The sequence below is a fragment of the Ambystoma mexicanum genome, chromosome 13 (genome assembly GCF_040938575.1).
Source record: "Ambystoma mexicanum isolate Mex_15411 chromosome 13, UKY_AmexF1_1, whole genome shotgun sequence".
Taxonomy (NCBI): domain Eukaryota; kingdom Metazoa; phylum Chordata; class Amphibia; order Caudata; family Ambystomatidae; genus Ambystoma; species Ambystoma mexicanum.
In genome coordinates, this window is record NC_090938.1 from 807,308,062 (window position 1) to 807,322,499 (window position 14,438).

Sequence of the window (14,438 nt, forward strand, 5' to 3'; positions counted from 1 at the left end):
TAAGCATTGGTATCTTAATTCTGCACCAGACTCTTTAATGACTTGACGCTTTTGCACAGAGTCTGACTCTCATGAAACTCTCTGCCATTGGGTTATGGATTGTTTGTGCTTAAACTCCTGCAGAGAGAGGTGGTTCATGAAAGGTTTTGAATGTTTTTATTCTGAATATTGAAGGAATATGTTGTGGTGTAGAGTAATGTGGGGGGATATGTCTCCCTAATTATTGCACTCTATCATTTTTTACAGGTTGGTCTTAATCAATTGATCTGATTGTATATTGTAGTTGTTTGTAAGGAATATTTATTTATCTTTGTATGTGATTGTTCTTTTTGTGTTAGGCTTTCTGTAAATCACGTCACAAATAAAAAAATTAATTATCATTTTTTTTTAAACCTGGGTACATCCCCATCATTTTATGGATGCTGTCAGGAAGGACTTTATAGGGGATGTGGGGGCTCCCCAAGCCAACCCGTGCCCAAGACATTGTAGTGGATTCTGACTCTGGGAGGGAGCCCGCGCAAGAACTTGCAAAAGACTTTTAATTTACCTTTTCCCCATCCAACACAAATCCCTGATAAACCTGTGTACGCTTTTATATTTGAGCCAGTGTGGTCTGTTGAAACCAATGCCCATCCTGGCAGTGCAAACGTTGTAGCCTGTGCACCTTTGTTGCACACCGTGCATCTTTTCCTGAACCTTCTCATAGGCCTCGGTGGAAAAGACGTACACTATATTTTGGAGCACTGTGGGCAGGTGGGGGTGGGGGGGTCTTATTTGGGAGAAGTGACCTTCATTACTTGGGTGTGCTTATGTCCAGATCCCTGATTCCGGAGCCTGAAAAGGCTACACTTCTCCAGAGTTGGCCTCCGGCTCAGATGCGATTTTGGCACCTAGCACCTGAGTGTCTTCTATCAGTATCAGTGGCGCCAAGGCTTCAGCTTGGTGAGGATCTATGACGGAGGCCACCCATCTTTCATCCTGTCTGCTCCGAAGTGTCAGGGCCTTTAAACTGGCATTTACTTTCTTTGCGGTCTTGAGGCAAACATCAGTTTCTGATCATCAAAATCAAGGGGACAGATTCTTCTTTTTTACTTTTTTACTTCCTGCTCCCACAGCGTGGCTCCACTAGGAAAGAATTGTACAGAAGGCATCAACTAGAAGAAGCATTGTGGGTCGAACATAGAATGCCCTTGTGAGCGCCTAATTAGCACCCTGAGGGGGGAGCCAATCAATCAAGAGGCTAAGAACGCTGGCTGATGATACTGCCGATCTAGCCCACGTTCCCAGCCGCCTGATGGCCGGTTCGCCAGCCCACCATCTTCTCCCCACCCTCTGTTGCCTTTTTTTTCAAATCTTCCTCCTCCCCACTTGCCTCATTGCAGCGACTGTGGCCGCCGCAGCTGTTGCCGTTCCTTTCGCTCTGCCCAGTCTGGCCATCATGGAAATGGAAGAGGGGCAAGTATGGAGCCCGGCCTTTCAATCCCATGGTGAGCTACGGGTGCTAATAGCGTTAAGTACCCGTTCCACATCCCGCTATAGCCCGTGGAATGGGTACTTAATGCCATAGTAGCACTACTCCAAGGACATAACATGTAATTCTAAAACAGATTCACAAGTTGCCACAGACCACACACACACACAGACACTATTTTTAGCGCTTTTTCAAAAACGAATACCTGGAAAGTGCTCAGCAGGGATACTACAGGTTCAGTGACAACATGAATCTACTGAACTTTGTAATGATTTTCATAAAAAGAACTGTCTAGATCATTTTTCACCTGGGTATTCACTAAATACTCAAGTACAAGTAAGTGTTTAAGACAGGTTTTAACTTTATTAAAAAAATCACAACCCACACAGTAGTAAGAGCAGAGATACTGCTGTATAATCAAACAAAGGATTTTCAAGAGCAGACCTGTAAACCGGACCCTGAGGAGAGACCAAGAAGAGGCAAATAAGCTGAGCAGAATCATTTAATACACAAGATTTCAGGATTCCTCACTTTTCCCAATTACTACTTTGACGAATTCTTTTTATGCGAAAAACTATAGATGGTAAGTTAGGCTTTGGGATATAGAAGGGGAGATGAGGGGTGGAAGGCCGGCTCGGTGATCTCCCCCTGTTTTTGCGGTAAAGAAAAATGTCAAAATCGGCAAAAAATATCAGCAAATTTGTAGTCTGCGAAAAATATTCAAGGAATCTTCATAGATCCAAGATTTCTACTAAAAATAAGATTCCGGAAGAAGCAACTATGTGTGACATTGGATTATAACAAGAGCAATGACAGCAATTAATGGACCGATCACCATAGCCAAGTATGTGACAGTTCCGAGGTACCTCTTCGCTCGGACACCTACCCCCTTTCCTTCAGGTTATCACCACTCACAAATAATCAGACATTTATTTAGGATTCTTGTCTGATGGAGAATCGGTTATATTTAAAGGGGCAGTGGCCTATCAAATGATTATGCAGACATGATAAAACAGTGCTGTGAGTTAGGGCTCAGTAGAGTGCAAGCCATTGCTACTGCGCTTCAGAAACCAGAACAGATCAGCAGGGGAGAGGGAGAGCATCCTGTTCCCACATGGAGGACCCTGACAACATCTGCATGAAACAATAGATGAGTCTCTTTCCCAGCACGATAAACAGCCTCTGGCCATGGTGGGGTGGATGACCTCGAGTACTTCTGCTGAAGCAAGAGTAGAGATGTGAAAGGCTGCAGTTGGGGTATCGTGCAGTTTCCTTGCAAGTGCAGACCGCTACCTGTGTACAGAGCTTCAGCGGCGACAGAAGTGTCCAGGCTTCAGGTTGGGTAACTGGCGAATCCATGCAGACCCAGTGCAACTGACTTAGGTTCTTCAGAAGACAGTAGAAGAGGCGCGGAAGGTGGAAGGGGTAGGCATCACCGGTTCCCTTCTAGAGCTGGTGATTCCAGATTCCTTTAGCAGTTTAGAGACTTAGAGGTGAGGGAAAGATCATACGTTCGGCTGCCGTCTCTTCTGCTATATCAACATCACTGGTTCCAGGGTCTTCTGATGGAAAAAGGTACGGAGAACCTTTTACCCCATAAAATTAACGCCTGTGTAAAAATAAAACAAGGAAGATTAATTCAGGGAGATGGAAGTAAGGCAGCAGAATGAATAGGTGCTTTCACTGTCTGACGGGCTTTGCCCCGATTAGCAAAACTTAGGAGGCCTCACTAGGCACGGTACCTGTACAATGTAGGACGAGGCCAGAGACAGCTCTCCGACCACCCCCTGAACCCTAGGAGGGCGAAAAGAAGCCCTACAGTTCCCTATCCCCCTCGCTTAAACCAAATGTTCATTACTTTCAGAACCTTCAGCATCTAGAGAAATCCAGAGTGTTCCCAGGCGGCCCTACCCCACTTTTGGCATTCTCTGATCCTTGCTGCAGAACATGCCCTATTTATCTGGCTAAAGCGAGGGAAAGTGAGTGAGATTAACTAGCTTAAGCGAGAGAAAGTGAGCAAGAGCGAGACAATGACAATGGATGCAGTCTACAGTGGGAAGAGGAGGGTATGGGTGGGGCTAAGGGGTAGAATAATGAGGAGAGAAGAGCAAAGGAACTCAGCCCCCTGTTCCTGTCCCCACAGTTCTGACATAACAAATGATCCCACACGAACCTATTAATACTCAGCATCCTGTTCTTACCAACACCCATGTTCCTCTACACTGGGGTCGCGCATAGATCCTTCATTACTCGCATCCACATTTGCCTCACACCACTTACTGCTAGTAGAACGAGTCTTTCAAAAACTTCACAAGGCCCTTCACATCACACATTAACCAATATGCCAACCGCCTTGCCACCATTAAGCAATGCCTTTTCAAGCCATCAGTTATGAAGCAACTCCACCACCCTAAGCTCTCACTGTGCAACGAACACACACCACCTAACGTTTATTACGTAGAACTTTACCTGCACCAAGGCAAGGTTTCACCATCTGACTCACACTACCCTTTTAGTAACAGCAACCTTGCTCTCACCCCTTTACCCCAACAACCAACCCACCCGCTCCCTTGCAGGACCCAAAGTGCCAAGAGGCCATGTAAATGGCAAATGCTGTGCTACATGATTCTCATAGCATAACATTACAAAATGTGTATACTGCTTTCCACTGTTCAGTAGTGTCAAGGCACTGGAGGCATATAAAACGATATATGAGGCTCACATCAAATACCCCAGACTCCCGGTACCGACCAAGTAACTTGAAGAAGACCCAGTCACCTGAAATCCACCAAATAACATGTACAAGTACCAGCCACAGTGTGCCAAGAAAGTAACGTAAAGAAGACCCAGCGATCCGGCAACCACCAAGTGATGTCAACAAGACCCAGATATCCGGCATCCAGCTATTACCCTGAACAAGAATCAGCTCTCTGACATTTTTCTTTCACTCACTGTGCTTGGCTCTGTTAGACAAGCAGGGTTTGGGTGTCACTAGTGGGAGAGCCTGATTCAAAACCCAGAGGGCATGGTCACATTTTGGCTGGACAGTGTTAATGACCTGCAGATTATGCACAGATCAAAGCAGCAAGCGCTCAACCCGCTGAGCTATCTTAATGACTCACATCCTTTAGAAGTCAGTAAACTGACTATCGACTGAGGTATACTAATCACAGTGCTTAGAATTTGGAGGAACCATGCATGAAGTGCTACATAAAAATAAAAAAAACCTATCTGGATTATCACAGGGACAGGTTTTGCTATTTCAATTACACATGTAACAGTCAGGTTTAGAATGTTCTAATTGTAGTCTTGAAGATTTGAAAGAGGCTGTCGCCCCTGTGATTGGTGTAATGACAATCTCTCACCCTTGAGCAAGGACTCTGCTGCCACTGGCCATTTATAGTAATGTACCCCATTGAGTGTAAACTAGTGTAAAAGGTATGTAACAGGCGACCAAAACATGGCAGTACTTGAATAGAACCCACTAGGAACAAAACAGTAGTTCAGCAAATATGTCTGAGTTCAAACAATGTATTACATTTGTAGAAAACATTCTCCTACACAATAATGTGTATAAACACAACATATATATATGCATCTTGATGATAAATGGACACAGCACAGGAACTCGTTTGTGCAATACTGGTTTGCTTTCACTGAAAAAAAGCATAATTTGTACAAAAGAGAATTCTCAGTTAACTCAGTTTTCCAACTTGTTAATGATATGATCCTAACATGTTAGGAAAATAAATATGCACAATGCTTCTGTTTGCAGCATGAGCAGGTAGACACAAAACACAGCAGAAACTAAACAGAAAAAACCCCAACCTTATAACAGTGTGTGGTTTCTTTCTGAAAGGCTTCAGAGAAAACATTTGTGTTTCAGAGGATTTTATACACGGCTACAATTACATCCATGTAGATATAAATCAAAATAAGCTAAACTGGTGTGTACATTTACGCAGGAAAAAAATAAAGCTGTTGTATTTACAAGAATGTAATGCGTAAAAGGCCTGGTTTTGTGCTCCGATAGACAAAAGTCCTAGCTGGCTACTGAGCACAACACCTGAGCAAGTTGAAGCAAAGTTTAAGGACATTTGCAGTCTGCCAATCAACATACTAAAGAAGGTAAACTGTGTGCCTAGGGTCCTCCATTGATAAGCAGCCCTTTCTCTGAACCAAAGTGTCTTTTTCCATAACCCTTAGCTGCCTGCAGCCTGTGGTAAAGAGTTGAATATTCAGGCTGCCCTCTTCCCTATCTGCAAATTCACAGATCTTTGTTGCACATGGATAGGGAGAGGGTGTGGGGGGGGGTCAGAAAGGGGTGAGGGGTTAGAGACGGGGGGAGAGAGAGGAGGAAAAGGGGAAAGACAGGAGTGAAAGATAGGTGGAGAAAGAGGGGAAGAGAGAGAGGGAGAGAGAGACTAAGAAAGAAACAGAGATATCGACAGTGGCAATGTGAGAAAGTGAAATTGGATCGGTCTCCAGGTTGTTTTGCCTTGTAAGGCCTTCTCCGACTAACTGACAACTGACTCCCTTTGAAGATCTACCATTTTACACCACGCACACAAATTTCCCACAGACAGCCGTCAGAGGCCTAGCTGCCAGCACATCAACCCTAATCGAGCCATGTCTAAGTTTGGCGCTTTGCCCTATCACCCAACACATCAGCGGCTAACCAGACAAAGCATTGTAGGCATCCGATCTTGGGCTCTCCCCTTCAGATCACATACTCCCAAGCCGTAGAAAACAGATCGTCCCCCAGGACACTGGTACTTCTGACCTACACCCATCAACCCAACAGATTTTGGATTAGTCTGCCTCATTGTTTACACCCAAACCCCCCCCTTATTTTACAGAGCCAAGCGCAGTGAGTCAAAACAAATGGCAGAAGGGCTCCATATAAGACCACTTGAAATCGCTGGTTATTCACTAAGTATCATGAACAAGAAGCAACCACCCAGTATCCACCAAGTATCACAATACAGGTTCTCGCCACCCGGCATCAACCAGCTACCATTCCTGTCGAGAGTGCAACAATGGGAACACACAGAATAGCGTGCATCCCGTAGTGCACCACAAGTGCTGTTGGCTAATCAGCCCCACCCCCTGTTTGTCTTAACCAGCTTCAAAAGCCCAGGCGGCGCGCATCCACGCGTGCCCATGCCGAAGTACACCACGAGTGGTATTGGCTCATCCAGGCTGCTCCAAGCTACATTCTGGACGAGGACCGTATTTGCTAACACTGTTTGAAGGTATAAACAGAGCCTACTTAGTCTCATTTAAGACTCTTGGACAATCGCATAGACATTGTACTCAAGGATCTGATATATCTCAATCTCTTATATATCTGCAGAGACATTGTGCTTTGGAAAAGCCGCCCCGCCCACTGTTTGCTGTAACCAGTTGATTGTAACCTGCTAGCCCAGTGACTGTTCTATACCACTGTACTTGCTTACTCCTCCCTCTGCCTCCTCTCTTCCCACTCATGGTGCTTTCTGTTTCTCCCATCTATTCTAACTGCTTCTCTATCAAATATCCTTCCCTCCCCACCAAGTCTGGAAAGAAGAAGTTTAAAAAGGATATCTTGGCCTCCAACCCTGGTCTCCCTATTGCTGATACCTATACCAGCGCCTCTTCCAGGCAGACCCTCACCAATATCCTCATTGTTGTTCCTTCGCCTGATCTATGGATCCCCCCATATGATCTCTGTGCTCTGTCCTGTCTCCTCCTCTACCATTAACAGTGGCACTCGCTGGGAAGTCCTAATGGCTTCATTTGACTCCTCCAGAGTCATCCCAAATGTCTACCTAAACGGCACTGTCATGGTTCAAGGTCCCCAGGCCAATCTCCTCCTCTTCGATAGGCGGTTTCCTCGCCTCATCAACTTCCTTTCATCTCCGGGTGTCCCCTCGTCTCATTCCTTGGCTACCTTGCCCACTCTTCCCTTCTCCTCTGCCCCACTTCAGGCTACCTCCACAACTCCGCAGGGTGTACCTCTGATTTGTACCCCTCCCCGGAAGGTCTTTAAGGCTGGCAACCTTCTTCATCTTGCCACTCTCAACTCTCGCTCTGCTGTCAAACACTCTTCTGACATCTGCCACCTCCTTGACGAACTGGACCCTGATGTCCTTGGTCTCATTGAGACATGGTTCATAGCCAGCTCTGTCACGAGCTTTGACACTCTCCTCCCTGATGGCTACAAGATCCTCTCAGCACCCAGATCCTCCCGGCCCGGGGGGGGGGGGGGGTGTAGCCCTGATCTTTCCCGAGTGAATTCCTGCCACTATAATTCCCACTCAGATTTACTCCTCTTTCGAATGCCTTGTCTGCAGGCTCTCAATCTCTCCTAGCCACTCTCTTACTGTTGCTACTCTCTACCGGCCCCCTGGGCAAATCACCTCTTTTCTTTCTGAGTGGGCTGACCTCTCCTCCTCCCTCCTGACCTCTACCACTCAACTCCTCCTCCTTGGTGACCTCAAAATCCACCTCGATTCTCCCTGTCCCTCATCTGTGCTCTTTCGCGACCTTTGCGATTCCCTCTCCCTCTTTATCCACCCCTCTGGCCCGACACGCTCTGCAGAACACAAACTTGACGTCCTGATCTCCTCTGGACTCCCACTCTCTATCCCTCTGACCACTCCTCTCTCCTGGAGTGACCACTGCCTTCTCTCCTCTCATCTCTCACTCTCTTCCCCCCAAGCCAAGCTCACCCCAACACTGCCAGCTACCTTCTCGGACATCCAACCTATGAAGCGTGTGGCAGTTGAGGCTTTCGCTGCCACCTTCTCCCTCCCTCCCCCTCTGGCTGACTCACACCGGGACACAACCCTGTTACTTCTCTCCTCCTCCATTTCTGATACTCTTGCCCCTGTCATGAGGATCCGCTTGAAGTCCAAAGCCAAGTGTAATTCCTGGTATGACTCTGACCTAGCTACACTTAAACGTAAGTGTAGGGTGGCTGAGAGGAAATGGAGGGCTTCTTGTTCATCCTCGGACAAACTGGCCTGTCGCCTGCTCCAAAGGCAATACCGACTCTCTGTCCGCACCAAGAAGTGAGTCCACATTCAAGCCTGTCTCTCTGCGGCATCTAACAACTCGGCTGAACTCTTTAAAATCTGCATGGAGCTTGCCAACCCTGCTGCAGTCTCTACCCCTCGTCTTGCCCCCCAGGCTCTCTGCAATAACCTTGCCTCTCACTTTATCTAAAAAACCCAGGACATCTTGTCCACCCTCTCCTTCCTATTCCCCCTCAGTCTGTGCTTGCTAACCCCCCTTTAACGACCCCCCTCCCTCCTTCTCTTCCTTTCCTCTCTTCTCCCCTGATGAGGTTGATAGACAAGTCCGATCTATGAAGGCCTCGTCAAAACACGTTCATCCTTGTTCCTCTAAAACCATTAAGGACCACATTGACACCCTTGCTCCGGCTCCTGCCGAATTTTGCAACCATTCCTTTGCCTCAGGATCCTTCCCCTCCCCTCTGAAGCACTCCCTTGTGCATCCTCTTCTCAAGAAACCCACAGCTGATCCTTCTTGTCCGGCTAACTATCGCCCAATCTCCATTACTCCCTTTCTGGCCAAACTCCTGGAAAAGCTGGCCATCTCTCAGCTAAACCTTCATTCCGATTCTGTTGACTGTCTCCATGACCACCAGTCTGGTTTCAGAGTGGCCAGAAGCACGGAAACTGCTCTCCTGAACATCTGTGAAGATCTGCTCTCCAACCTTGACTCCAACATTCCCTCTGTCCTCATCATACTTGATCTCTCTTCTGCTTTCAACACGGTCAACCATACCACCCTGCGCAACCGTCTCTGTGAGAACCTGGGTATCACTGATCAAGCTCTGGCCTGGCTGACCTCTTTCCTCTCAGATTGACCCTCCCAGGTCCAACTTGGGTCTTTCCTATCATCTATCTTTCTCTCTACCTGTGGTGTTCCCCAGGGGTCTAACCTCTCACTCTGGCTTTTCAACCAAACCTGGCAACTCTCGCCCACTGCATTGCCATTCTATGCTCAAAATTCCAGAGCTACGCTGACGACACTCAACTCATTTTCAGGCTGCCCTCGGCCACCTCCTCTTCCTCTCTCATCTCTGATTGCCTAACTGCCATTCAAGATTGGTGTGCCGCCAATGATCTTTTTCTGAATGCCAGCAAGATGGAGATCCTCCTCATTGGCACACCTTCACCATCCATTCCCCTCACTCTCTGGCCGGCCTCCGTGGGTTCCCCCCTTAAGGGAGCAAAGCTTGAATTTGTCCAAAATAGACCTGAGGGGAAATATGGCAGGAAAGGAGGAGGGTGTTCAGATGATACAAGTGAAATATCAGGAAGAACCTGACACTCAGTTGGTAGACGTCTTGAAGCATAAAGGAATGACTAAGGGATTGAAAGTATGGGTACCAGAATAAACAACAGTCTGAAGAAGCGCTCTTATTTTTAAACAGCCCCAGAACTCATGTTGTAAGAAGGTTAAACAAGTCTCACAGAATAAAGAGGAGGCCGTAGCAGAACAACATACATTGCGATCTAACACCTCAGAGGCTAGGAGCGGCTTACAGTTGGTTAGCCTAACTGAAGATGATGGTCCTCACTGTGGCCTTGACAGGGCTGAAATAAGAGATCCTCGTCTTAAGACAGCAGTAACCTTCAAGGACCTTAACACACAGGGGTCGAAACCTTTTAATAGGATAGTAGGGTTGAAAACTCCCCACTTGTCTGAGGGGAAAATTAGAGAAGTAGTGAAAAATATACTCGGCCAAGAAAATTCGAAAATTCACTCTTTGGGGTTATCTGTTCAACATGATCTCGATGTTGGTATTAAAGGAGGGAGTAAAAATAAATAATCCTAATCCTCCTATGGCCTCCCGTGATGAGAACACTGCAGACAAGGTTTATGCGGCAGAGCCTTTTATCTCTGGGTCCCCCTAAAACAAGCTTCCTAACAAACCTAATTGGAACCATCAACTACCGGACCCCTTAAAAGCACCAGAGGGAATAAATCAACAAGCTTTTGTAAAGGAGGTTCTTGAGTATTTGTCAGAGGGGTCTAACAATACTCCTGTGGTCAGTCAGGGGCCCAGTAATCCATCACAGTATAGTGGGTTATTAGAACGAAGGGCTCCAGATACTCAGGTCTCCACTTCTTTACCCATTCGGGAAAGCTACCCCCCCTTGAATTAGCAAAGCAGGATGACAGAACCCTGCTTGAGAGATACAGTGTTTCCGAACAAACAGAGTTTAATGTTAAACTATATGTTTGATCATGGTGGTCTGGACTCCCTAAACAGAACACGAGTATTGGAATTATTTAATGAAGTAACAACTCTCAGACTTATTACTTCAAAAGATTTAAAACTAGTGGATTTTATTCACTCGACAGTGCAGAACTTCTACAAGTTAGGATACAATCTTTCCCCGTTTGATAGGGGACAACTAGGAAGGAGAAGTTCGCAGATGGTTTTTGGATCTGAGACTAATGACAGCAAAACTGTTTCTAGTAGGGAAAGGGATGTATATCCTGAGGAATTGTCTGGGGATAAGGAGGAGACACATTGGTGATGGCTGGCTCTGTCATTGAGAGAAGCCATTGCTCAATTGAAAGAACTTAAAGGTACACTTTAGCATAGTTATTCATATACTTTTTGTCTCCGATCCAGCCCTTTGATTGATTGATATTATATTTCTATCGCGCTCGTACACAAGTGTTTCAGAGCGCGATAAGGCAAGGGAGGGGAACAGAGGAGAACAAAACAACAATCTTACTAGGCCCAGTGACATTGAGAAAGCGCAAGTGCATGGGAGAGGGGGAGGGGAAAAGTGCATGGAAGGGGGAGAAGTGGAGAGTGCGGAGCAAAGGAGAAACAGATAAATAATAATTAATAAACAATAAAGGCAACAAACAGTAGTAGTGCAGCTTGCAATTGGCAAGTGCTGGGCTTAAGGCAGCAGACATGGTAAGTCTGATAAGTGCAGGAAGAAAAAAGGGAGAGGGCGGACTGTATGGGTACAGATACAGACCCTAGTGCAAGGGGTGGCCCGGAGGCAGTGTGGGAGGGTGGCAGGGTGAGCAGGTACCTGGGCCCAGAGGACAGAGGGTGGCCAGGTGCACGGTGCCAAGAGAGAACAGATCAGCAGGGGAGAGGGGGAGCAAAGGCAGAAGCAAAGAGGAAGGTCTTGAGGTGCTTCCGGAACCGGAGATGGTTCTCCCCAAGTTTTAGAGTGGCAGGGAGGCTGTTCCAGAGGGAGGCCCCAGCAGAAGACCGATATCTACCCATAGCTCGTTTCTTTGAAAAACAACTGACCCTAAGGGAGTTAGAGGTAGAGTAGCAAAGAGCTCGATATGAGAGGTATTTGCGGAGGGATAGCTGAAGGGTTATTGGACCCAGGCCTCAGAAAGCCTTGTAGATAATGCATGAATTTAATCCTTGCATCCACTGGGAGCCAATGGAGAGATATCAGAGCTGGAGCGATACGATTCCAGGGCTTGAGGCCAAGGACAAGTCTCGCAGTCCTGTTCTGGATAAGTTGCAGAGGTCGGAGAGTAGAGGCAGGTAGATTTAGAAAGAGGCTGTTAAAATAGTCCAACCTAGAGAGAGCCAGAGCTTGGGGGACCATGAGCTTTGCCGTTATCTTCCATGAGCTTTGCCATGATCTTTGTACTGTCTACATTATACTCCTACAGGAGACATGGTTGGAGGATCCCTCAGTGTTCGAAGGTTATGAAATTGTGATTGAAGCAGCAATTCAGGGCCTGAGGGGTCACCCTGCCAGGAGTCTCGTCACAGCTATTCGTATTGGACCGGGACTCAGGACCATTGAGCACTGGTGTGTAACTAAAGGCATTTTAGCCGTGATGATTGCGTTGGATGATGCGAATGATTGTAGGCGGATACTAGTGTTAAATGATTACTGGAACCCTCTCGGTAACCTGAATCTAAGACTTAAGAAACTAAATGCTACTCTGGAAGACTGGTTTATCACTACACCAGGGGGTGAAGTGATTGTGGCCGTAGATTAGAATGCAGAGTGTACATCCTTAAGTTCACTAGACATTGAACACCTGACATTTTTGCCTCCCCTGACATTGGAGAATACAGTGCTATCAGTTGCCTCCCCTGACATTGGAGAATACAGTGCTATCAGTTGCCTCCCCTGACATTGGAGAATACAGTGCTATCAGTTGCCTCCCCTGACATTGGAGAATACAGTGCTATCAGTTGCCTCCCCTGACATTGGAGAATACAGTGCTATCAGTTGCCTCCCCTGACATTGGAGAATACAGTGGTATCAGTTGCCTCCCCTGACATTAGAGAATACAGTGGTATCAGTTGCCTCCCCTGCTTGGGCTCTTCTGCCAGACTTGAGTGGGAAGGTGTGTGTGACAAGGAGGAAAACTCTACAAGGTCAAATATGGCGTCAGAATCTTGAGGATTGGGGCTGTCCATGTTGAATGAAACCAAATACCCCAACCTGGCATGGTAGGAATGTTTCTTCTGTTATCGACTACCTATTTGTAACTAAAATGCCGTTTGATCTTGTCACCAACCTCAAAATCATTCCTAATGCCTATAGTGAGCATGGTATGCTACGCATGACTTTAGACTGGAAAAAGTCAGAACAAGAAGCCCAATACTATTCCATACCTTTAAATTCCAATGTGAAGTGCAATCGACTAATTTGGCATAACGATAAGATTCTAAAGCTAAATACGGTGCTGGTGAAGGATTTCAAAAGTTTTCCTCTCGAGACTAAACTAGCCTGTTATTCTAATAATTCTCTCAACTCTTACTTACACTCTGTGCTGAAAAATGTACCCATAGACAGAAAAAGGCAAAAAAAGGTACAGATTCATTTACAAAAATTCGACCCCCAAGTTCAAGGGATGAAAGGAATATTCGTAAACAGACTCGACAGATCAAGAAATCTGGTATCAGTGGTATAGCCAAGGAGAAAGATATACATAATCTGAAACAAAAATTTAAAAACTGGATTAAACTACATCTTTACCAGATGCTCCAACGGGATGGTGAAGCTATGACGGCAGCCCTGAAGATTCAGAATACACTTAAATTTTGGTCTCTAATTAATGGGTTTGAGATTAAAGAACTAGTTGCTAAAACTAATCCCATTTTGGACCAGACCTGATGTAGCAATTGTTTTTAGTTTTATAGGCGTAGGGAGGACACTAGTAGTAACATGGTTGTTCCCAGAACATCTCGCTGGTCGCTGACAGTGACTGTGGAAGATATTGAGCGGATAATCACTAAAGCCAGCTCGTCCAGGGCTTTTGGTCCCAGTTCCTTGGCAAATGTGATTATTAAACAAAATATTGAATTGTGGGCAAAGATTTTGTGTGTACTGTTCAGGAACATTGTGATCGCTAGGACAACCCCTATTTCATGGAAGACCTCTTATGTTATTCCCATCTATAAAAAGAGAGATCAGTTACCTCAATTAAATTACTGCCCGATTGCCATTATGGATGCAGACTCTAAAATATTTGCCTTGCTGATTTTGGAGCATGTTGTAGAATGGTGTATTTTTAATAACATTATTGACCAGACTCTGATGGGATTTAGGAGACCTATGGGCACTGATTGTGGAGGCCTTCTGTTGTGTAGTCATCAACATTTAGCCTGGAAAGACACATCCCCTCTCATATATACTGCATCTATGGACCCGTCTATGGATCAACCTATTTTATGGAAAATAACTTGATAAGCTAGGATTGCGGGGGAGGGGGGCTTATTGAGGATTCTAGTTCATCTTTATAAGGACTATCAGATTCAAGTGAGGTTAAACAATGACAGCCTCTTGACTAGCCCTATTGTGACACCTAATGGCCTCAGGCAAGGTTGCATATTGGCCCCTTGCCTTTTTAACATATACGTATCTGATTTTGGTGTTTCTATTGCAAGAGCCTCATTTGTCCCCCGGGGTGGGGGGAGGAAATTGGACTTCAAAGG

General features: G+C 46.1%; 1 protein-coding gene across 1 annotated transcript in view; it reads right to left on the bottom strand.

The window, feature by feature from the left end:
* Positions 1 to 1,812: 1,812 nt before the first annotated feature.
* LOC138522037 (H-2 class II histocompatibility antigen, E-S beta chain-like) overlaps positions 1,813 to 14,438 on the bottom strand; it is a 228,372-nt gene continuing 215,746 nt past the window's right edge. Inside the window, exon 6 of the mRNA XM_069635259.1 lies at positions 1,813 to 3,080. Within this exon, the coding sequence (XP_069491360.1) occupies positions 3,061 to 3,080 (20 nt within the window). The 3' untranslated portion in view covers positions 1,813 to 3,060. The remainder of the gene's footprint in view (positions 3,081 to 14,438) is intronic.